At 48.6% G+C, this 24,644-nt stretch overlaps 1 protein-coding gene across 2 annotated transcripts in view; it reads left to right on the forward strand.

The window, feature by feature from the left end:
- Positions 1-16,738, forward strand: part of SLC25A42 (solute carrier family 25 member 42) — a 28,581-nt gene extending 11,843 nt beyond the window's left edge. The window contains exons 2-8 of one of the 2 annotated variants that reach the window (XM_062510033.1): positions 5,371-5,487; positions 7,454-7,565; positions 10,743-10,768; positions 11,601-11,767; positions 13,407-13,523; positions 13,844-13,995; positions 16,215-16,738. In XM_062510033.1, the coding sequence (XP_062366017.1) occupies positions 5,410-5,487; positions 7,454-7,565; positions 10,743-10,768; positions 11,601-11,767; positions 13,407-13,523; positions 13,844-13,995; positions 16,215-16,540 (978 nt within the window). In that variant the 5' untranslated portion in view covers positions 5,371-5,409 and the 3' untranslated portion in view covers positions 16,541-16,738. Of the gene's footprint in view, positions 1-5,329; positions 5,488-7,453; positions 7,566-10,742; positions 10,769-11,600; positions 11,768-13,406; positions 13,524-13,843; positions 13,996-16,214 lie in introns of those variants that run through there. The other variant, XM_062510034.1, reaches the window with a different exon arrangement.
- The last annotated feature ends 7,906 nt before the right edge of the window (positions 16,739-24,644 follow it).

Below are 24,644 nucleotides of genomic sequence, written 5' to 3' on the forward strand. Positions count from 1 at the left end.
ATTCCCAGACACTCCCAGACACTCCCAGACATTCCCAGACATTCCCAGGCACTCCCAGACACTCCCAGACATTCCCAGACATTCCCAGACATTCCCAGACATTCCCAGACACTCCCAGACATTCCCAGACACTCCCAGACATTCCCAGACATTCCCAGTCACTCCCAGACATTCCCAGACATTCCCAGTCACTCCCAGACATTCCCAGACATTCCCAGACACTCCCAGACATTCCCAGACACTCCCAGACACTCCCAGACATTCCCAGACACTCCCAGACACTCCCAGACACTCCCAGACACTCCCAGGCACTCCCAGACACTCCCAGACACTCCCAGACATTCCCAGACACTCCCAGACATTCCCAGACATTCCCAGACACTCCCAGACACTCCCAGACATTCCCAGACACTCCCAGACATTCCCAGACACTCCCAGACACTCCCAGACATTCCCAGACACTCCCAGACATTCCCAGACACTCCCAGACATTCCCAGACATTCCCAGACACTCCCAGACACTCCCAGACATTCCCAGACACTCCCAGACACTCCCAGACACTCCCAGACACTCCCAGGCACTCCCAGACACTCCCAGACACTCCCAGACATTCCCAGACACTCCCAGACATTCCCAGACATTCCCAGACACTCCCAGACACTCCCAGACATTCCCAGACACTCCCAGACATTCCCAGACACTCCCAGACACTCCCAGACATTCCCAGACACTCCCAGACATTCCCAGACATTCCCAGACACTCCCAGACATTCCCAGACACTCCCAGACATTCCCAGACATTCCCAGACTTTTCCAGAGGAGGGAAATGAGTCACAACCATGGGACAGAATTCATGCCTTGATTCCAGGGCAGAATTTATTACGGATTATTATGGGTTGTTATTATGGATTATTATGGGTTATTATGGGTTGTTATTATTATTATGGGTTATTATGGGTTGTTATTATTATTATGGGTTATTATGGGTTGTTATGGGTTGTTATTATTATGGATTATTATTGTGGATTATTATTGTGGATTATTATTGTGGATTATTATTATGGATTATTATGGATTATTATGGGTTGTTATTATTATGGATTATTATGGATTATTATGGGTTATTATGGGTTATTATGGGTTGTTATTATTATGGATTATTATGGATTATTATTATGGGTTATTATGGGTTATTATAGGTTATTATGGGTTGTTATTATTATGGATTATTATTATGGATTATTATTATGGATTATTATGGGTTATTATGGGTTATTACGGTTTTGATGCCTGTGGGAGTTTTCTGTTGGATTGGGGAGGGAATTTTGTTCAGCTCGTGTCAGGTGTTCTATCCCAGGAAAATCCGGAATTATCCCTCCCTGACATTCCACAACACCCTCAGGAATTTTGGGGTTGTGTTTTCCCCACATAAGTTTTGGGGTTCTGGATTCGTGTTTTCCCCAATTTTGGGATTTGTGGATTTGGTTTTTTCCCCAATTCTGGATTTGTGTTTTCTCCAATTCTGGATTTGTGTTTTCCCCAATTCTGGATTTGTTTTTTCCCCAGGTTTTGGGATTTGTGGATTTGTTTTTTCCCCAATTTTGGATTTGTGGATTTGTTTTTTCCCCAATTTTGGGATTTGTGGATTTGTTTTTTCCCCAATTTTGGATTTGAGTTTTCCCCAATTCTGGATTTGTTTTTTCCCCAAGTTTTGGATTTGTGTTTTCCCAATTCTGGATTTGTTTTTTCCCCAATTTTGGATTTGTGTTTTCCCCAATTCTGGATTTGTTTTCTCCCCAATTTTGGATTTGTGGATTTGTTTTTTCCCCAATTTTGGATTTGTGTTTTCCCCAATTTCAGATTTGTGGATTTGTTTTTTCCCCAATTTTGGATTTGTGTTCCCCCCAAGTTTTGGGAGGAGAAGCTTCGGGAGTGACAATTGCAGCCTGGAGGGCCTGAGGGGAGAGGACAGAAAAAGATGGAGGGAGAAAATTTCCAAATTTCCAAATTTCCAAAGGCCTGGAGTGGCAGGGAAAGGGGGAACGGCTTCGTGCATAAAACTGGGAATTTGGGGGTGGAATTTTGGGATGGAATTTTGGGATGGAATTTTTGGGGGTGGATTTTTGGTGATGGAATTTTGGGGGTGGAATTTTTGGGGGTGTAATTTTGGGGGTGAATTTTTGGGGTGGAATTTTGGGGGATGGAATTTTTGGTGGTGGAAATTTTTGGGATGTAATTTCAGGGGTGGAATTTTGGGATGGAATTTTGGGATGGAATTTTGGGATGGAATTTCGGGGATGGAATTTTGGGATGAAATTTTGGGGGTGTAATTTTGGGATGGAATTTTTGGGGGTGGAATTTTGGGGGTGGAATTTTGGGGATGGAATTTTGGGGGTGAATTTTTGGTGGTGGAATTTTTGGGGATGGAATTTTTGGTGGTGGAATTTTTTGGGATGTAATTTCGGGGGTGGAAATTCGGGGTGGAATTTTGGGGTGGAATTTCGGGGGTGGGATTTTGGGATGGAATTTTGGGGGTGGAATTTTGGGATGGAATTTTGGGGTTGGTGGTGGAATCCCCATCCCTGGAAGTGGCCAAGGCCGCCCTGGAGCGACACGAGATTGGTGGAAGGTGCAGGGGTGGGATGAGATGATCCTAAAAAAACCAAAATAAAATAGAAATCCTTCCCAACCCAAACCCATCGTTAATTCTGGGATGATTCAAAACCCTCCGGGTGTGGGGTTTTTTATTGGGTTTTTTTTGGTTTGTTTTTTTTTTTTTTTTTCCCCCCCCATTTTTGGAGTGAGGATGAGGCTCCTTCATCCCAAATTTTGTCACGGCCGAGTTCAGCCAAGGCTGAGCCATTTGTGCTTTGTGTTGAAAACTCTGCCAGCCAAGCCTGGGAAATGAGGGCTGGCACGAATTTGGGAGGTGGAGGAGGGGAAAAAACAAAAAAAAAAGAAAAAAACCAACCAGGTCAGCAAGTCTGAAAAGTGCTGAGAAGCAAAAAATTACCTGGGATTGTTCAAAAAACGGGGAGGTGGCTGGAAATGTTGGGGTTTTTTGTTTTTTTTTTGTTTTTTTTTTTTTTTCACAGAAGTGAAATGTTGTGCCCGAGGTTTTGGAGGGGGGAAAAAAGTGCCTGGATTCAGGAATTCTGATTTCCTAATAAAACATTGCTGGAAAGGTCTGACCTTCCCAAGTGGAGCAGCTTTGTGCCTTAGAAAAAGTGATTTTTTTTTTTTTTTTTTGTTTTTTTGTTTTTGTGTTTTTTTTGTTTTTTTTTTTTTTTTGTTCTTTCCCCTATCTGTGAGCACCTCCCTGAACCAACTCAGGGTTTTCACACCTTCAATTCCATTCCTGAATATTCCGGGCTGAAAAAACTGCGGCACCAAAGTATCAGAAAGAACTAAAAAAAAAAAAAAAAAAAAAAAAAAAAAAAAAAAAAAAAAAAAAAAAAAAATAAAAAAAAGGCAAATTATTGCATTTAAATAGAATTATTTCTTCTGCCAAGGTCAGGATGACCTTCCCTCTCTTGGAGGGTGGGATTGGGATGGGTCAGAGCAGGAAAATCCTGAACAAAGCAACCTTGGGAAGGAAAGCAATCCTGAAAGGCACCAGATGAAATTTCAGAATGGCCTCTGTTGCCAAGAGGGGCACTGGATCCCTCCATTCCCAAAAATAACCTGGACTTGCTCATGCCTGCCCTTGGGGATTCATTCCTGGAATTATTTTTGCTCCCTTTTCCAAAGGGTTTGAAATTTCCACCTTCCCTCTCCGATATCTTCTTGCTCAGCAGTGCCAAGGAGGAGCCAAAGTCCTCGCTGGGAGCAGGATCTGCTCCTTTTCCTTGGAAATTTGGAATATTTGGGTGTTTTGTTGTAGCTGAGTTCTCTGTGGAGCAGCAGGATCTGCTCCTTTTCCTTGGAAATTTGGAATATTTGGGTGTTTTGTTGTAGCTGAGTTCTCTGTGGAGCAGCAGGATCTGCTCCTTTTCCTTGGAAATTTGGAATATTTGGGTGTTTTCCTGTCACTGAGTTCTCTGTGGAGGGGCAGGATCTGCTCCTTTTCCTTGGAAATTTGGAATATTTGGGTGTTTTCCTGTCACTGAGTTCTCTGTGGAGGGGCAGGATCTGCTCCTTTTCCTTGGAAATTTGGAATGTTTGGGTGTTTTCCTGTCACTGAGTTCTCTGTGGAGCAGCAGGATCTGCTCCTTTTCCTTGGAAATTTGGAATATTTGGGTGTTTTCCTGTCACTGAGTTCTCTGTGGAGGGGCAGGATCTGCTCCTTTTCCTTGGAAATTTGGAATATTTGGGTGTTTTCCTGTCACTGAGTTCTCTGTGGAGCAGCAGGATCTGCTCCTTTTCCTTGGAAATTTGGAATATTTGGGTGTTTTCCTGTCACTGAGTTCTCTGTGGAGCAGCAGGATCTGCTCCTTTTCCTTGGAAATTTGGAATATTTGGGTGTTTTCCTGTCACTGAGTTCTCTGTGGAGGGGCAGGATCTGCTCCTTTTCCTTGGAAATTTGGAATATTTGGGTGTTTTCCTGTCACTGAGTTCTCTGTGGAGCAGCAGGATCTGCTCCTTTTCCTTGGAAATTTGGAATATTTGGGTGTTTTCCTGTCACTGAGTTCTCTGTGGAGCAGCAGGATCTGCTCCTTTTCCTTGGAAATTTGGAATATTTGGGTGTTTTGTTGTCGCTGAGTTCTCTGTGGAGCAGCAGGATCTGCTCCTTTTCCTTGGAAATTTGGAATATTTGGGTGTTTTGTTGTAGCTGAGTTCTCTGTGGAGCAGCAGGATCTGCTCCTTTTCCTTGGAAATTTGGAATATTTGGGTGTTTTGTTGTAGCTGAGTTCTCTGTGGAGGGGCAGGATCTGCTCCTTTTCCTTGGAAATTTGGAATATTTGGGTGTTTTGTTGTCGCTGAGTTCTCTGTGGAGCGGCAGGATCTGCTCCTTTTCCTTGGAAATTTGGAATATTTGGGTGTTTTGTTGTAGCTGAGTTCTCTGTGGAGCAGCAGGATCTGCTCCTTTTCCTTGGAAATTTGGAATATTTGGGTGTTTTCCTGTCACTGAGTTCTCTGTGGAGGGGCAGGATCTGCTCCTTTTCCTTGGAAATTTGGAATATTTGGGTGTTTTGCTGTAGCTGAGTTCTCTGTGGAGCGAGAACAGATACGAAGGGCACCAAAGCAGAGCCCCTAAAAATCCATTTACACCCTAAAGGAAGGAAATGGTGCCAGGCTCCTGGAATTCCCATTTTTTCTGGGAATTGGGAGAAATGACCCCTGGGGGGGGTGGGTCAGTGCCCCTTCCCTGTGCTTTGTCTCCGGGGTTTTTCCCACTTGTGACTCTTTGCTTTTTGGGTTCTGTCCAGGAGCTGTAGCTCTCCTGCCCCCGTGGGAGTGTGACTGGAATGGGTAATGGTGTGAGAGAAGCTCCAGTGGAATTCCAGAGGGACGTGGAGCCCATCACGGCCCAGATTCCAGCAGAGGTGAGAGCAGGAGCTGGGCTGGGAACTGTGGGGAGGGGATTGTGCCCTGCTCAGGTGAGATCCCACCTGGAATTCTGCGTCCGGCCCTGCAAGGACGTGGAGATGTTGGAGTGAGTCCAGAGGAGGCTCCAGGATGATCAAAGGGATCAGTGGAGAAAACTTGGGGAAATTGGGATTGTCCAGCCTGGAAAAGCTCCAGAGTGACCAAACTGTGACCTTCCAGTGCCTGAGGGAGCCACAAAAAACGTGGAGAGACTTTGGATTTGGGATGGGAATTCCAGTCCAGTCCAAACTGGAAAAGGGGAATTTGGTTGGGATTTTGAGAAGGAGTTCCTGGCTGGGCTGGAATTCCCAGAGCAGCTCCTGGATCCCTGGAAGTGTCCAAGGCTGGAGAAGGGAAGCTCCAGAGAAACCTTGGAGCTGTTTCCAGAGCCTGAAAGGGCTCCAGGAGAGCTGGAGAGGGATTTGGGACAAGGGATGGAGAAACAGGACACAGGGAATGGATTTGGGATGGGAATTCAGGGACACGGGGAATGGATTTGGGATGGGAATTCAGGGCACAGGGAATGGATTTGGGATGGGAATTCAGGGACACGGGGAATGGATTTGGGATGGGAATTCAGGGACACGGGGAATGGATTTGGGATGGGAATTCAGGGCACAGGGAATGGATTTGGGATGGGAATTCAGGGCACAGGGAATGGATTTGGGATGGGAATTCGGGGACACAGGGAATGGATTTGGGGTGGAGGGACAGGGAATGGATTTAAACTGAGAAGGGGAATCTGGGAGGGATTTTGGGAAGGAATTCGGGGCTGGGATGGAATTCCCAGAGCAGCTGTGGCTGCCCCTGGAATGTGCAAGGCCAGGTTGGAGCAGCCTGGAATCATGGAATATGTCCCTGCCCATGGAATGGGATGAATTTTGAGTCCTTCCAGCCTAAACCAGTCTGGGATTTGAGCTCTGGGGCTCCCAGAAATTTGTTCAATCCGTGGGATGCACACCCAGCCATTTCCCATTCCCAAAGATCAGGCAGAGCAATTCCCAACCCAGGATTAAGTGACAGAGCTGCAGCAGAGCCACCAGTGCAGGATTTCTCTGCTCCTGGGCTGCTTCAAATCCCTGCAAAAAAACAAACAAACAAAAAACCAAACCAAAACCAAGGAGGCGATGCCAAACCTTGCTGTGGTTTAGCCCAAATCCAGGGCTGAAGTTCAGCTTTGCTCAGCTGCTCTCACACCCAGGCACTCCTTGGGAGGGGGAATCCAGCTGATCCAGGGCTTTTGGCTCATAAACATTAACTCGGGGACTGGGAAATGCCCTGAAAACCTGGGAAATGTGAACTGCTCTCCTCCACAAAGTGTCAAAAGTTCACACCCCAAACCCGGGCTTGGTCTCACTCCACAACCTCCACGGGCTTGGATTTCATGGCTTTTTGGGGTTTGGTTTGGTTTGTTTTGCTCTCTGTGGGAGAAAAATGCTGCTTTTCTAAATCTGAGCTGTGGCAGGAATGCCAAGAGCAAAATCCCTCTCGTTCCACCCATCAGAGAGGGGAAAACTGCCCGGATTTAAATCCTCAGGAGCTTGGGAATGATGTGGGAACAGGCTTTGGGTGCTTCTCTTGCACAAAGTTCCCTTCTGTCCCTGCCTAAATCGTGGGGAGGGAGAAGGAACAATGAAAACAGGGAGAGAACAGCCCACGGAGGAGGAATTCTTGGAATTTTACCTCGTGATCCAACCAGGAATTCACTGTGCTGCACATTCAGTGAAACATTTTGACCCAAATCCTGGCCCTGGGGGTGAATGCTGCAGAGAAGGTGAAATATTCCTTGTGGAATTGATTTTTTTTCTAGTTTTCCCTACTATCTAATTTATTTTATTTTATTTTATTTTATTTTATTTTATTTTATTTTATTTTATTTTATTTTATTTTATTTTATTTTATTTTATTTTTTCCCCCCCCCAGGATAACCAGGAGAAGAAGAAAGTGCTGAACTCCCTGATGTCTGGGGCACTGGCTGGGGCTGTGGCTAAAACTGCAGTGGCTCCTCTGGACAGGACAAAAATCATGTTCCAAGGTGAGTTCCTGTGGGCTTTTCCCAAATTGTGCTGGGACTTGGAGCCCTTTGTGATCCTGCAGCTCCTTCTCCGGGAGATGTGGGGACTCTGGGGAAAAAAAAGGATTTGGGCCGTGGGAGTTCCCTGCTGAAGGCTGGATCCCCAAATTTTTGTCAGATCTCCCCAAAAATAAGAGGCAGAAGGCACCGGGGCTGCTGCATGCCTGGATTTGTGAGCCCTAAATTGTGAGAGCAAATGAAATTCCTGGGAGCGGGATGGAGAATTCCCGTGGTTTTGCAGGATTTGGGGATCTGTTGCACTTCAGTTCCTCCAGTTATCCCTAAGGGAGCAGCACAAAGCTTGAGTTGGGTGCACGTTTGGGAAAGGGAAACATTTCAGAGCTGCTGGTCCCAGCTGAGCCGAGCTGGGCTCAGTCCTAATCCCTGGCTGAGCTTTCCTTGGGAATTGCTTCTTGACTCACCTGGTTCCTTTATTCAGGGCTCAGGGAAGAGCTCTGGAATGGCTGGGCCGTGGATGGGGGAGGCTGCGATCGCCTGCGGGGTTGGAAATGTGGGGTTTTCCCATCCTAAAGAGCACGGCCACAAAAGGGTCCCTTGTGGGGTGGAAATGGCAGCAGCCGGGGGGGGACGGAGCCCCGGAGCTGCGCCGAGCCAGGGCAGCAGCTGGAACTGGGACAGGTCACAGAGATCACACTGCTAAAGATCCCTGAGCGCGTGAAAATGTTCCAGCTGCGGTGATCTCCTGGGATCCGGTGGGGTTTAAATTAATGATTTCATTGGAGTGATCTCCTGGGATCCAGTGGGGTTTAAATTAATGATTTCATTGGAGTGATCTCCTGGGATCCGGTGGGGTTTAAATTAATGATTTAACTGCAGTGATCTCCTGGGATCCGGTGGGGTTTAAATTAATGATTTAACTGCAGTGATCTCCTGGGATCCAGTGGGGTTTAAATTAATGATTTCATTGGAGTGATCTCCTGGGATCCAGTGGGGTTTAAATTAATGATTTCATTGGAGTGATCTCCTGGGATCCAGTGGGGTTTAAATTAATGATTTCATTGGAGTGATCTCCTGGGATCCGGTGGGGTTTAAATTAATGATTTAACTGCAGTGATCTCCTGGGATCTGGTGGATTATTTTTAATTAATGATTTAATTGCAGTGATCTCCTGGGATCTGGTGGATTATTTTTTAATTAATGATTTAACTGCAGTGATCTCCTGGGATCCAGTGGGGTTTAAATTAATGATTTAACTGCAGTGATCTCCTGGGATCCGGTGGGGTTTAAATTAATGATTTCATTGGAGTGATCTCCTGGGATCCGGTGGGGTTTAAATTAATGATTTAACTGCAGTGATCTCCTGGGATCTGGTGGATTATTTTTAATTAATGATTTAACTGCAGTGATCTCCTGGGATCTGGTGGATTATTTTTTAATTAATGATTTAACTGCAGTGATCTCCTGGGATCTGGTGGATTATTTTCTATTCTTTGTGTCCCAAGGGGTTTTGTTCCCTGTCTGTGAGTAAGGAAAACACCTTTGGATCACCCAAGGGATGCCTTGGGTTAGAAACCGAGGAATGGGATTTGGAATATGGGACTGGATGAGCTTTCCCAACCCAAATCATCCATTCAAGAGATTTCCCTTTGGCAGAGAGAGAGAGAGAGGGGGAAAAAAAAAAAATAAATCACCCAACTTTTTATTTTTCTTTTTTTTTTTTGTGCTTTTTATAAAGGAACAAAAGCGTTTATCGACGTGGTTTCGTTCCTTATTATTATAAAAAAAAAAAAATTAAAAAAAATTCAGAATAAAAGCATTGAATTGCACAGAGAAGCAGCAGAGTTGGGGCTAAAAAAAACCAAAACAAATAAAAAATAAAAATCCAAACCTGGATTTGCGTGGAATTTTTTGGATCCCCTTGAGAGGCTCCCAAAGTCTCCGATGAGTGAGGAAGGAGCTGCAGCAGCTCCTTAATTGGAGCCTCTTTGCAGCAAAGATTCCCAGCGTGGCTTTTCCCTCCCTTGGACAAATCCTGTGTCCCAAAATCCCCCCCGGGACAGGGATGGGAGGGGAGGGGGAGAGGGAGAAAACAATAAATAAAAATCAAATCAAATCAAAAAAACCAAACCAAAACATCGAAATCAAGGATTTCATTTGAGTTTTGCTCGGATGGAGCTGCCCTCATTTTTGTTTTTCTCTTTTTTTTTTTTACTCTTTTTTTCTCTTTTTTTTTCTCTTTTTTCTTTTTTTTCTTTTTTCTCTTTTTTTCTCTCTTTTTCTCTCTTTTTCTCTCTTTTTCTCTCTTTTTCTCTCTTTTTTTCTCTTTTTTCCTTTTTTCCTTTTTTTCTCTCTTTTTTCCTCTCTTTTCTCTTTTTTTCTCTTTTTTCTTTTTTTCTTTTTTTCCTCTTTTTTTCCTCTTTTTTTCCTCTTTTTTCCTCTTTTTTTCCTCTTTTTTTCCTCTTTTTTCCTCTTTTTTCCTCTTTTTTTTCTCTTTTTCTCTTTTTTTCTCTTTTTTTTCTCTTTTTATTCTCTTTTTTCTCTTTTTCTCTTTTTTCTCTTTTTATTCTCTTTTTTTTCTCTTTTTATTCTCTTTTTTTCTCTTTTTCTCTTTTTTCTCTTTTTTTCTCTTTTTTTCTCTTTTTCTCTTTTCTTTCTCTTTTTTTCTCTTTTTTTCTCTTTTTATTCTCTTTTTTTCTCTTTTTCTCTTTTTTCTCTTTTTTCTCTTTTTTTCTCTTTTTTTTCTCTTTTTATTCTCTTTTTATTCTCTTTTTTTCTCTTTTTCTCTTTTTTCTCTTTTTTTCTCTTTTTTTTCTCTTTTTCTCTTTTCTTTCTCTTTTTTTCTCTTTTTTTCTCTTTTTATTCTCTTTTTTTCTCTTTTTCTCTTTTTTCTCTTTTTTCTCTTTTTTTCTCTTTTTATTCTCTTTTTTTCTCTTTTTTTCTCTTTTTCTCTTTTTTCTCTTTTTTCTCTTTTTTTCTCTTTTTATTCTCTTTTTTTCTCTTTTTCTCTTTTTCTCTTTTTTCTCTTTTTTTTCTCTTTTTTTTCTCTTTTTTTTCTCTTTTTTTTCCCTCTTTTTTTCTCTTTTTATTTTCTCTTTCTCTTCTTTTTTTCTGTTTTTTTCCTCTTTTTTCTTTCTTTTCCTTTTTTTTAATTTTTCTTTTTTTTTTTTTTATTTTTAGTGTCTTCAAAAAGATTTTCTGCCAAGGTGAGGTGATGTCTGTCTGCTGTTGCCCTGAAGTGTTTGGTGAATCCTTTGTTGGCTTTTATTTCACTTTTTCTGGGGGGGATTTATCAGCAGCATTCCATGAAAACAGAGAGGGAGAGACTGGGAATGTTGATGGGATTAACTGGGACAGGGGTTGCTGGGGGGGCTCCAACTGCAGGTGGTGCCTGAGAGGTGACAATAAATGAGGCATCACTCAGGACTTTGGGGTTGGGGACCTTTTTTGGGTGGTTTTGGACCTTTTTTGGGTGGTTTGGGACCTTTTTTTGGGTGGTTTGGGACCTTTTTTTGGGTGGTTTTGGGACCTTTTTTTTGAGTGGCTTGGGGACTTTTTTGGGTGGTTTTGGGAACTTTTTTTGGGTGGTTTGGGAACTTTTTTTGGGTGGTTTCGGGACTTTGGGTGGTTTGGGCTCTTTGTTTGGGTGGCTTGGGACCTTTTTTGGGTGGTTTGGGACCTTTTTTTGGGTGGTTTTGGGACCTTTTTTGGGTGGTTTTGGGACCTTTTTTTTGGGTGGTTTGGGACCTTTTTTTGGGTGGCTTGGGGACCTTTTCTGGGTGGTTTTGGGACCTTTTTTTTGGGTGGTTTTGGGACCTTTTTTGAGTGGCTTGGGGACCTTTTTTTGAGTGGCTTGAGGACTTTTTTTGGGTGGTTTGGGACATTTTTTGGGTAGTTTGGACCCCCTTTTTTCCTGTTGCTTTGAACCCCTTTTTCCAGGCGGTTCATGGTAAAGGTTTATGCTCGATATAAATTCACTGCATAACTGAATTCATTCAAATGAACAGAAATAAATGAACGTTTCTGTCTCCCCTGCAGGAAGCATACAGGCTGATTTATCACACCTACCTCAACGAGGGTTTCTGGAGCCTCTGGAGGGGGAATTCTGCCACCATGGTGAGGGTGATCCCCTACGCCGCCATCCAGTTCTGCGCCCACGAGGAGTACAAGCAGATCCTGGGCAATTATTATGGATTCCAGGGAAAGTAAGAGGCAGCAGGACTCGGGATCCTGCTGGGGTCTTGGGATCCTGCAGGGGGGGAGATCCAAGATGGAATCTGGGATGCTGGGGAGGCTCCAAGATGGAATCTGTGATTCTGGGGAGGCTCCAGGATGGAATCTGTGATCCTGGGGAGGCTTCAAGATGGAATCTCTGATCCTGGGGAGGCTCCAGGATGGAATCTGTGATGCTGGGGAGGCTCCAGGATGGAATCTGGGATGCTGGGGAGGCTCCAGGATGGAATCTCTGATCCTGGGGAGGCTCCAGGATGGAATCTCTGATCCTGGGGAGGCTCCAGGATGGAATCTGGGATGCTGGGGAGGCTCCAGGATGGAATCTGTGATGCTGGGGAGGCTCCAGGATGGAATCTGTGATGCTGGGGAGGCTCCAGGATGGAATCTGTGATGCTGGGGAGGCTCCAGGATGGAATCTGTGATCCTGGGGAGGCTCCAGGATGGAATCTCTGATCCTGGGGAGGCTCCAGGATGGAATCTGTGATCCTGGGGAGGCTCCAGGATGGAATCTCTGATCCTGGGGAGGCTCCAGGATGGAATCTCTGATCCTGGGGAGGCTCCAGGATGGAATCTGTGATGCTGGGGAGGCTCCAGGATGGAATCTGTGATCCTGGGGAGGCTCCAGGATGGAATCTCTGATCCTGGGGAGGCTCCAGGATGGAATCTGGGATGCTGGGGAGGCTCCAGGATGGAATCTGGGATGCTGGAGAGGCTCCAGGATGGAATCTGTGATCCTGGGGAGGCTCCAGGATGGAATCTGTGATGCTGGGGAGGCTCCAGGATGGAATCTGTGATTCTGGGGAGGCTCCAGGATGGAATCTGGGATGCTGGGGAGGCTCCAGGATGGAATCTGGGATGCTGGGGAGGCTCCAGGATGGAATCTGTGATCCTGGGGAGGCTCCAGAGGGGCAGCCCTCAGGGGCAGCCCCGTGGGACGCAGTCTGAGGTGCCGGGGAGGTCGGAGGCTGTGAGGACGCGGCCCCGCCGTGTCCACCTGTGCAGAACCAACGTCCCACACGTGGAACGAGCCATCCCAGCCCTGGGGATGGAGCAGGAAAACAAAGAGCAGGGGAAGCGGCCGAGCCCTGAGCTCCTTCTCCCCCTGGATCTTCCCCGTGGTGGTGCCTTGAGCTTTGAGTTTTTCTCTTCTGTTTGGCCGTGCAGCTTTTAGTTTTACATTAAGGATCCTTTCAGAGGGTGGTGAGGACAAAACGTTCCAATTGCAGCCGGGGACTCGAGGACAATCTCTTCAGACTTCAGGACTTAAACATAAACAATGTGAGAAAAAGCAAGCAAGGAGGATGAAACCTCGTTATTTCAGGCTGTTAATTGCACAGTTGACTCCTGCATTCAAATGAACTAAAACCTATAAAAAAAAAATGAGATCTTGTGCCCAAGCTCTCTTTTATTTCCATCTTGGAGCCATCCAGGCAGTGGCGCTGACACTTTAAGCACCCCTCAAAAATACCCATTTTATTCCTCTTAACCCCTTGTAGCCTCTGTTCCAGCTCCTCCAGGCATCACTGGGATTACTGGCAGTGCCATTGCCAGCATCCAGGTGGGATTTCCAGCTGCAGGTGACGTTTGGTCTCTTGTCTCACCTCACTCCAGGGCACTGACACCTTTCCCTCGTTTCATTGCTGGCTCCCTGGCTGGCACCACGGCTGCCATGGTCACCTACCCTCTGGACATGGTCCGTGCCCGCATGGCTGTCACTCCCAAGGAGATGTAAGTGCCTCATACGCAGCTTTTTGGGGGTTTTTTTGGCTCTTTGATTGCCATTTTTGAGGTCATTTCTTGCTTGGAGCCTTTGTTGGAATAAAGCCCCGGTGTCCGAGCGCTGGTTTAACGTCCGGGGGTGTGGATGTGGGGAGGAGATGGATCCTAGGAGATCACTTGGGTCCAGGAAGATCCAAAAACCAGCTCACACCCCCTCTGAGCTACCTGATGAGCTCAGAACCGAATTAATTACCAATTAATCCATCAGGAAACCCTGCTGGGAGCATCCTGACCAGCGCAGGTCTGCTCTCCCTGTGTCCCCACGCCAGGTACAGCAGCATTGTCCACGTCTTCATCCGGATATCCCGGGAAGAGGGGCTGAAAACCTTGTACAGGGGCTTCACCCCCACCATCCTGGGGGTCATTCCCTACGCTGGCCTCAGCTTCTTCACCTACGAGACACTGAAGAAAGTCCACGCAGGTAAATCAGGGCGGGCGCTGCAGGATTTTGGGGAGAATCCAGGTTTTTGGGTGGTGGAGAGGTCTGGGCAGCTCCCGGTTGTCAATAAGGGAAGCGTGCTTGTCTTGCTTGTCCACTCCAAAAAGTGGAGTTCTCAGGTGGAGAAGGACCTGGTTGTGAAGAAGTTGGGAGTAAAAGCTCGGGAGTTGTAGCTGTGATGTGGCAGTAAATGTAAAAACTCAGGGTTTTGTTTTGGGGAACTTTTTCTGGTGGTTTGGGGACCTCTTCCAGTGATTTTGGGGAGCTTTTCTAATGATTTTGCTTGGGAAAATGTTTGCAACCTGGTGAAGAAAACTTGAGGGACGAAGCTTTGGGAGAGCAACCTAGGGAAGAAAACCGGGGGGAGCAAAACTTGGGGAACAAAACCTGGGAAGAAAACCTGGCTAACAAAACCTTGGGTGTCCAACCTGGGGAAAACAAACCCCGAGTGACCAACCCCGAGTGACCCAACCCCGAGTGACCAACCCCAAGTGACCCAACCCGAGTGACCCAACCCCGAGTGACCCAACCTGAGTGACCAAACCCCGAGTGACCAACCCCGAGTGACCCAACCCCGAGTGACCCAACCCCAGTGACCCAACCCGAGTGACCCAACCTGAGTGACCAAACCCCAGTGACCCAACCCCGAGTGACCCAACCCGAGAGACCAAACCCCAGTGACCCAACCCCGAGTGACCCAACCCGAGACCAAACCCCAGTGACCAAACCCCGAGTGACCCAACCCCAGTGACCCAACCCCAGTGACCCAACCCGAGTGACCCAACCCGAGTGACCAAACCCCGAGTGACCAAACCCCGAGTGACCAAACCCCGAGTGACCCAACCCTGAGTGACCCAACCCGAGTGACCCAACCCGAGTGACCAAACCCCGAGTGACCAAACCCCGAGTGACCCAACCCGAGTGACCCAACCCCGAGTGACCCAACCCCGAGTGACCCAACCCCGAGTGACCCAACCCTGAGTGACCAAACCCCGAGTGACCAAACCCCGAGTGACCCAACCCCAGTGACCCAACCCGAGTGACCCAACCCCAGTGACCCAACCCGAGTGACCAAACCCCAAGTGACCCGACCCCGAGTGACCCGACCCCCAGTGACCAAGCCCCGAGTGACCCAACCCCGAGTGACCCAACCCCAGTGACCCAACCCGAGTGACCCAACCCTGAGTGACCAAACCCCGAGTGACCCAACCCCGAGTGACCAACCCCGAGTGACCCAACCCCAGTGACCCAACCCCGAGTGACCCAACCCGAGTGACCCAACCCGAGTGACCCAACCCGAGTGACCGACCCCGAGTGACCCAACCCCAGTGACCAAACCCCAGTGACCCAACCCGAGTGACCCAACCCCAATGACCCAACCCCAGTGACCCAACCCCAGTGACCCAACCCTGAGTGACCAACCCCGAGTGACCCAACCCCAGTGACCCGACCCCGAGTGACCCGACCCCAGTGACCCAACCTGAGTGACCCGACCCCAGTGACCAAACCCCAGTGACCCAACCCCGACTGACCAACCCCGAGTGACCCAACCCCAGTGACCCAACCCGAGTGACCCAACCCCAGTGACCCGACCCCGAGTGACCCGACCCCAGTGACCCAACCTGAGTGACCCGACCCCAGTGACCAAACCCCAGTGACCCAACCCCGACTGACCAACCCCGACTGACCAACCCCGAGTGACCCAACCCCAGTGACCCAACCCCGACTGACCAACCCCGAGTGACCCAACCCCAGTGACCCAACCCGAGTGACCCGACCCCGAGTGACCCAACCCCAGTGACCCAACCCCAGTGACCCAACCCGAGTGACCCGACCCCGAGTGACCCAACCCCGAGTGACCCAACCCCAATGACCCAACCCCAGTGACCCAACCCCAGTGACCCAACCCTGAGTGACCAACCCCGAGTGACCCAACCCCAGTGACCCGACCCCGAGTGACCCGACCCCAGTGACCCAACCTGAGTGACCCAACCCCGAGTGACCCAACCCCAGTGACCCAACCCGAGTGACCCAACCCCAGTGACCCAACCCCGAGTGACCCAACCCCAGTGACCCAACCCCGAGTGACCCAACCCGAGTGACCCGACCCCGCGGAGCACACCCCCCCGTCGCAGCCCCGCTCAGGCCGCCCCCTGAAGGCGGTGGCCGCTGCAGAGCTGTCCCCCCTGTGTCCCCCCCAGAGCACAGCGGGAAGGCCCAGCCCTCGCCCCCGGAGCGGCTGCTGTTCGGGGCGTGCGCCGGCCTCATCGGCCAGTCGGCCTCGTACCCGCTGGACGTGGTGCGGCGCCGCATGCAGACCGCCGGGGTGCTGGGCCACAGCTACGGCTCCGTGCTGCTCACCATGCAGGACATCGTCAGGGAGGAGGGACTCGTGCGGGGCTTGTACAAGGGGCTCAGCATGAACTGGGTGAAAGGCCCCATCGCCGTGGGGATCAGCTTCACCACCTTCGACCTGACGCAGATCCTGCTCCGCAAGCTGCAGGGCGGCCCCGCTGCGGAGAGGTAGCGCCTTCGTGCCAGGGAGGAAGATTGGTTCTTTTTTGGTTTTTTTTGGTTCTTTTTCTGCCCTCCCCGCGCGTGCTCCCGCGGCTCGCGGTTTTGCCCGTTTTTGGGGTTTCGTTGGTTCTTTTGGTTTTGTTTTCCGCCTCCTGGATTTTTGTTTGGCCCCCCCCCCCTTTTTTTTTTTTTCTTTTTTTAATTTGGAAGCCTAATCGTTCCTTAAGCAAAAACAAAAAAAAAAAAAAAAAAAAAAAAAAAAATGTCCCCGATCCTGCAGAGCTGGGATCCTCCGAAGCAGCTGCCTCACCTTCCTGCTGGACTCTGCCCCCAGCAGTGCGGCCTCCCCACCTCACCTGTGCTGCTCCTGCCTGCTCACCTGGCCCTCCTGTCTCGGCCAGGTGGAGGTGCTGGCTGATGGGGCAGGGGGGCTCGGAGCCCCTGAACGTGGCAAGGGGCAGTTCCGTGGCTCCCTGCACTCTGCTCAGTGCAGGACCCCGGAGCACCGAGGCAATTCCAGCCTGCCCCTGGCCGAGGACGCTGCTCTGATGTTTCCTCCAGCTGGGAACGCTGCCCCTTTTGCCGTGGATTTTCCTTGGTTTTGCTTTGAGCTGCACCAACGTCCCTGTGAGATTACCAAAGACTGGAGGCAGCACAGGAAGGGAATTTGGAGCCCTTTTATAAACAAAATTTTCCTCTGTGTCTCGTGGGTGTCACCAAGCAAGGCCTGTGCTTGGATATTCCCAAACTGGATCCGCTCCCAACTCCCATCTGTGTTTTCCCTTCTGTGCTGCCCTGCCCTGGAGAAAGGCAGAGTTTTCCAGAGGATGCACTGAGGGAAGGAGATGTTCCATCCTTCAAAACCCCAATTTTGGTTTCGTTCAGTGTTATCTCTGCTCTATGCACCGTGGGAGAACAAACCCTGCTGCAGCCTCAAAAAGAAAAAAATGAGGAGGAAAAAAAAAAAAAAAAAAAAAGGCAAAAAAAAGCTGAGCCCAGCTCCTGGTCCTGCTCCTGGTTGTCCTTTTTGGTACCTGCTGTGTAGGTCGTGTCACCTCTGTTCATTAACTCATCCCCTCCGATGATTTCTCCCTAAAATTCCTCTGGGATTTAACCCTTGTGGGCACACCACAGCCGTGACCCCACAGTGCCAATCACTTCCAGCTGGGGTTTGACAAGAACCTCTCGGTGTTCCTCTTTCCAATCAGTTTGCATGAAAGTGGAGACTTCTTTTCTTTTAATTTTATTTTATTTTATTTTGGTGGTGGTGGTGGATGATCCATCCTCCTGTTAAACCCAGAGGTCAGAGCACATTTCAGACTCCACTAATGATCAGATGACACGAACCAAGGTGCAAAAATCCCTTTCCAGAGAGTCCATAATGTAAGAAAAAAAACCCCAAAATTTCACTTCAGACCTGTCCTTTCCTGCTTGTTGTGTATTTTAGCTGGATGGGACGAATGGGAATGGAAGGAATTGCACAGGGAGGCAGGAGCAGCCTTCTCCTTCCTTCTTTTCTTTTCTTTTCTTTTCTTTTCTTTTCTTTTCTTTTCTTTTCTTTTCTTTTCTTTTCTTTTCTTTTCTTTTCTTTTCTTCCTTTCTTCCTTTCTTCCTCTCTTCCTTCCTCTCTTCCTTCCTCTCTTCCTTCCTTTCTTCTTTCCTCTCTTCCTTCCTCCCTTCCTTCCTCCCTTCCTTCCTTTCTTTCTTTTTTTTCTTGTTTTTTTTTTTTTGTTTTATCTTTGCACTTCTTCGGAGCATGAACCTGCTCCCGTTGCCAAATTTTTCCTTAGGAGTCAGGGAAATGTGGGAACGCCACTGGAGTGTTGCACACCAGTTCATTCCCAGCACTGGGATGGGGCAGACTGGGAATTAAACCTCAGGAATTCTGCCTCCATCAGCCAGAATTCCCTGATTTACCTGGGAATTAAAGCTCTGGGTGGGGGTGTTGGGAGGTTCTGGAGGTGATGGGATTTATTTCTATTTTTATTTTATTTTTTTTTGGGGGGGGGGGAGGGGGTGTGGGTGTCTGCTGGAAAAGGCTCAGCTCTGTTTTCCCCTCCCTCCACCCCTGCTTGCTTTTCTCCAGTGGAGAAGCCACGAATGTCCTGGTGCAGAGGGAGGAAGGAATTCCTGTGGCACTCCCAGCACCTTCACCTGTGTTAACCTGTCCCTTCCTGGCCTCCAGGTTGGGAAAAGCACCAATTCCAGGGGGGTTCCTTTCATTCACAGCTGCACCTGATTGAATTTCAGCACAATTTCAGCCCAATTTTCCTGCAGGTTTTGTCCAGGGACAGATCTGTGATGGTTTTTTTGGTGCTTTTTTTTGTTTCTCAGAGCGTGTTGCTGCTTTGGGTTGCTTGAAAAAGCTGCTGCTTTTTTTTTTTTTTTAACCCTTTTTCTCCCTTTTTTTTGCCTTTTTTTTACCCTTTTTTCTCTTTTTTTTAATCCTTTTTTCTCCCTTTTTTCCGTTTTTTTTCCTCTTTTTCCCATTTTTTCTCCCTTTTTTTTTGCTTTTTTTTACCCTTTTTCTCCCTTTTTTTCCTTTTTTTTAACCCTTTTTTCTCCCTTGTTTTGCTTTTTTTTTACCCTTTTTTCTCCCTTTTTTTTTCTTTTTTTACCCTTTTTTCTCCCTTTTTTTCCTTTTTTTTTTTACCCTTTTTCTCCCTTTTTTTTCCTTTTTTTTTACCCTTTTTCTCCTTTTTTTGCTTTTTTTTACCCTTTTTCTCCCTTTTTTCTTTTTTTTTCCTTTTCTCTTCTTTTACCCTTTTTTCTCCCTTTTTTTCCCTTTTTTCTTTTTTTTTTGCTTTTTTTTACCCTTTTTCTTTTTTTTTGCTTTTTTTTACCCTTTTTCTCCCTTTTTTTGCTTTTTTTTACCCTTTTTCTCCCTTTTTTTGCTTTTTTTTACCCTTTTTCTCCCTTTTTTCTTTTTTTTTCCTTTTCTCTTTTTTTACCCTTTTTTCTCCCTTTTTTTTCCCTTTTTTTCTTTTTTTTTTCCTTTTTTTTACCCTTTTTTCTCCCTTTTTTTTTTTTTCTTTTTTTGAATGTAGAAAAGGGAAAACAATGTTCCCTTCCCTTCTTCCCTTCATGGATCCAGATCTTTTTCTGGAAAGAGCTCTGAGAAAGGAAACAACTCAAAACAGGAATCACCCTTTTCTTTTTCTTTTTTTCCCCCCTTTTTTCCTGCAATTCCCTGATTTTCCATTTTATTCCTCTCAAATTTGATTTCCCACTGACCTTTCTCACTGATCCTTAAAGCATCACCACCGAATTTGTGGTTTTTTTATTATTATTATTAATTTTTTTTTTTTGTTTTATTTTCCTCCTCCTGCTTCTTCCTGCACCTTGAGCCCCGCACTGGCACTTCGAGAAAACCAGGTCCAAAAAAAAAAAAAAAAAAAAAAGCACCCAAAAAGGTCAAAAATTGCAGCTTTTTAGCATTTTTCAAACAGCACAGCCACGGTTTCCCCTCTCAGGCCTGGAGGCTCCAGGAATTTCAGGCACTATGGGATGGATTTGGGGAACTTTGCTGAGCTCCTCGTCCAGTTTGGAATCTTCAATTTATTCCCTGGAGGAGCTGATTTTTTTTTTTCCCCCCCCTTTTTCCTCCCTTTTTCCCCCCTTTTTCCCCCCTTTTTTCTCCCTTTTTCCCCCCTTCCCCCCCCTTTTTTCCTTTTTCTCCCTCTTCCCCCCCTTTTTTCCCTTTTCTCCCCCTTTTTTTCTCCCCTTTTCCCCCTTTTTTTCCCCCTTTTTCCCCCTTTTTTCCCCCTTTTTTCTCCCTTTTTCCCCCTCTCCCCTTTTCCCCCTTTTTCCCCCTTTTTTCCTCTTTTTTTCCCCATTTTCCCCCTTTTTTCCCCCTTCCCCCCTCTTTCCCCTCTTTTTCCCCCTTTTTTCCCCCTCTTTCCCCCCCTTTTCCCCCCCTTTTCTCCCCTTTCTCCCCCCTCTTCCCCCCCCTTTTTTCCCCCTCTTCCCCCCCTTTCCCCCCTTCTCCCCCCTTTTTTCTCTCTTTTGCCCCCTTTTCCCCCTTTTTTCCCACTTTTTCTCTCTTTCCCCCCCCTCTTTCCCCCCCTTTCCCCCCCCTTTTTTCCCCTTTTTTCTCTCTTTTCCCCCCCTTCCCCCCCCTTTTTCCCCCTCTTTCCCCCCCTTTTCCCCCTTTTCCCCCCTTTTTTCCCCTTTTTTCTCTCTTTCCCCCCCCCTTTCCCCCCTTCCCCCCCCTTTTCCCCCCCCTTTTCCCCCCTTTTTTCCTCCTTTTTTCCCCCTCTTTCCCCCCCTTTTCCCCCTTTTCCCCCCTTTTTTCCCCTTTTTTCTCTCTTTCCCCCCCCTTTTCCCCCCTTCCCCCCCCTTTTCCCCCTTCTCCCCCCTTCTCCCCCCTTTTTTCTCTCTTTCCCCCCCCTTTTCCCCCTTTTTCCCCCAAACCATGAGCTGCAGGTTATCCCAGCCCCACTCACTGCCTGGGTGGTCTATGCATCTCTTCATTAGCACAAACATTTATTAATTGCCTTTCCCGTGTCCTCACCATGGTGCATGGGTGGATTTGGATCTGGAGTTCTATTTTATTGCAGTGAAGACACTTTGTTATATAATGTTTATATATTTTAAGATTTGTGCCAAGAGAGGATGTATATTTAATTAAAAAAAAAAAATAAAATTTATTGACTTTCAGGTTTTCTCCTGTTCTGGGAATTTTTTTTGGGAGGGGGGTTTTGAAGGTTGTGAGTTTTTTGTTGGGTTTTTTTTTTTTTTTTTTTTTTTTGAGGGGGTTTTGGGGGTTTGTGAGGAGATTTTCTGAGGGTTTTTTTGGAGATTATGAAGGGTTATTAAAGGGGTTTTTGAGGGTTTTTGGGGGGTTTTTTAAGGGATTTTTGGAGGGCTTTTTGAGGGGTTTTTAAAGGGATTTTTTGAGGGCTTTTTGGGGGATTTTGAGGGGTTTTTAAAGGGATTTTTGGAGGGTTATGAGGGTTGTTTTGAGGCGGTTTCTGAGGGATTATGAGGGATTTTTTGTGGGGTTTGTCACCTGTTCTTAGGGGGATTATGAGGAGTTCTTTGGGGGTTTGTCACCCAGGGTTTTTAGGGGGGGTTGAGTGTTTTTTGAGAGGTTTTTTTTTTGGGGTTATGAGGGGTTTTCGGAGGGGTTGTGAAGATTTTTGAGAGGCTTTTCTGGGAGGTTTTGAGGGGTTTTTGTGAGGGCTGTGCCCCCTTGACCGCACAGATCTGCTGGGAAAGCGGGAGAATCCCAGCGGAAGGGAAGGAGCTGTCCCTGTCCCCATCCCATCCCATCCCATCCCATTATCCCATCCCATCCCATTATCCCATCCCATCCCATTATCCCATCCCATCCCATCCCATTATCCCATCCCATCCCATCCCATCCCATCCCATCCCATCCCTGTCCCCATCCCATCCCTGTCCCCATCCCATCCCTGTCCCCATCCCATCCCATCCCATCCCATCCCATCCCATCCCATCCATCCCATCCCATCGCTGTCCCCATTCCCTGTCCTGTTCCCGTCCTTGTTCCCATTCCCTGTCCCCCATCTCCCCATTCCCATTCCCCATCCCCATCCCCATTCCCCATTCCCATTCCCCATTCCCATTCCCATTCCCATTCCCATTCCCCATTCCCATTCCCCATCCCCATTCCCCATTCCCATTCCCATTCCCATTTCCCATTCCCCATTCCCATTCCCCATTCCCCATTCCCATTCCCCATTCCCATTCCCATTCCCATCCCCATTCCCATTCCCCCATTCCCCCATTCCCCATTCCCATTCCCCATTCCCATTTCCCATTCCCATTCCCCATTTCCCATTCCCATCCCCATTCCCATTCCCCCATTCCCCCATTCCCCATTCCCATTCCCCATTCCCATTTCCCATTCCCATTCCCCATTTCCCATTCCCATTCCCATTTCCCATTCCCCATTCCCATTCCCCATCCCCATTCCCATTCCCATTCCCATTCCCCATTCCCATTCCCATTCCCCATTCCCATTCCCATTCCCATTCCCCATTCCCATTCCCATTCCCCATTCCCATTCCCCATTCCCATTCCCATTCCCCATTCCCATCCATCCATCCCCATTCCCCATTCCCATTCCCCATTCCCATCCCCGTTCCCGTCGCTGTCCCCATCCCGGTGGCAGCAGGTGGCACTCTCGGCTCAGGCACGGCCCCGCTGCTGCCGCCGCAGCTTCCCCCGGCTCGGGCTGATCCCGGTTTTTGGGGTTCCAGCCGCGTTCCAGGCCCGGGGAGGGGGGGTGTGACAGCCGGGACAGCTCCCGGAGTCGCTCCCTGCAGCCCGTGGCTGCTCCCGGGTGGATCCTGAGCGAAATCGCGACCCCGAGGCTTAGGCTGGGATTAAACCTGGCCGGGATTTTGGGGCAGAGCTGCTCCCGGTCCCCGGGTAAAGGGATTTTCCCTTGCCCGGGTTTGGGGATCACCCACCCGCGTTGCTTTTGTCCCAAAATTCCCTCTGCTCCAAGCAGGAACAGCTCCAGGGGATCCCGTTTGGGATAAAGTGGGGTGGGAAAGGATTCCGTGTCAGGGATTTAATTTGGGATAGAAATGGGATTGGAAAGGATTCCGTGTCAGGGATTTAATTTGGGATAGAAATGGGATTGGAAAGGATTCCGTGTCAGGGATTTAATTTGGGATAGAAATGGGATTGGAAAGGATTCCGTGTCAGGGATTTCATCTGGGATAAAGTGGGGTGGGCAAAGATTCCCTGCATCCCTGCCTGCCAGGGATTTCATTTAGGATAAAGAGGGGTGGGAAAGGATTCCCTGTCAGGGACCCCATTTGGGATGGAAATGGGGTGGGAAAGGATTCCCTGCATCCCTCCCTGCCAGGGCCGAGCTCCCCCCAGCTCTGAGACCCCACCACGATCTCCAGGACCCAAACTGGATCCCCCGGAACAACAAAACCTCCTGGTCCCAAGGCGTCCTCCTCCAACCCCAAACCCAGAACCCAAAGGAGGAAGCGGGGCAGGGAGCGGCTCCCCTGTGCCCCCGGCTGTGTCCGTCTGTCCGTCCGTCTGTCTGTCCGTCCGTCTGTCGCCGCTCGATCTGTCACTGTCGCCGCCGGGCAGGGTCACCCGTCTGGGCAGCTCCCGGGGGAGGGAGGCTCCGTCTGCGCGTCTGACTCCGGCTTTAGCAACCGCCCGGCCGCTGCCGGGGACGGGGACCCAGATCCGGCCGCAGCCCAAATCCTGCGGGCACCGCTCCCTCCCGCCGCCTTCCCACCCTTCCCCCGGGCAGCCCCCAAATCCCCAAATCCCCAAATCCCGGCTGCGCTGGCCTTTGGGTTCCCCACTTGCAAAGTGGGAATTTCCCCCTTTTTAAATTTTCCTTTCCTTTCCTTTCCTTTCCTTTCCTTTCCTTTCCTTTCCTTTCCTTTCCTTTCCTTTCCTTTCCTTTCCTTTCCTTTCCTTTCCTTTCCTTTCCTTTCTTTCCTTTCCTTTCCTTTCCTTTCCTTTCCTGTCCTGTCCTGTCCTGTCCTGTCCTGTCCTGTCCTGTCCTGTCCTGTCCTGTCCTGTCCTGTCCTGTCCTGTCCTGTCCTGTCCTGTCCTGTCCTTCCTTCCCTTCCCTTCCCTTCCCTTCCCTTCCCTTCCCTTCCCTTCCCTTCCCTTCCCTTCCCTTCCCTTCCCTTCCCTTCCCTTCCCTTCCCTTCCCTTCCCTTCCCTTCCCTTCCCTTCCCTTCCCTTCCCTTCCCTTCCCTTCCCTTCCCTTCCTTCCTTCCCTTCCCTTCCCTTCCCTTCCCTTCCCTTCCCTTCCCTTCCCCAAAAATGCCCACTGAGGATCCCCAGAAGGAGGAAGATGAGGAGGAGGAGGCTGAATGAGCCCGGTTAACTCCGGGCCCAGCGCTGCTGCCTCTCCCGGAGCTTTCCAAGGCAATCAAAGAGGATCAGAGCCCCCGTCCCGCTAATCCTGTTCCATGTCCCGCAGCTCCCAGGGACCCTGCACTGCCAGGGGCAGGAAAAGGTTCCCTGCCAGGGATCCCATTTGGGGTGGAAATGGGGTGGGAAAGGATTCCCTGCATCCCTCCCTGCCAGGGCCGAGCTCCCCCAGCTCTGAGACCCCACCACGATCTCCAGGACCCAAACTGGATCCCCCGGAACAA

The sequence above is a fragment of the Cinclus cinclus genome, chromosome 28, assembly GCF_963662255.1.
Source record: "Cinclus cinclus chromosome 28, bCinCin1.1, whole genome shotgun sequence".
NCBI lineage: Eukaryota > Metazoa > Chordata > Aves > Passeriformes > Cinclidae > Cinclus > Cinclus cinclus.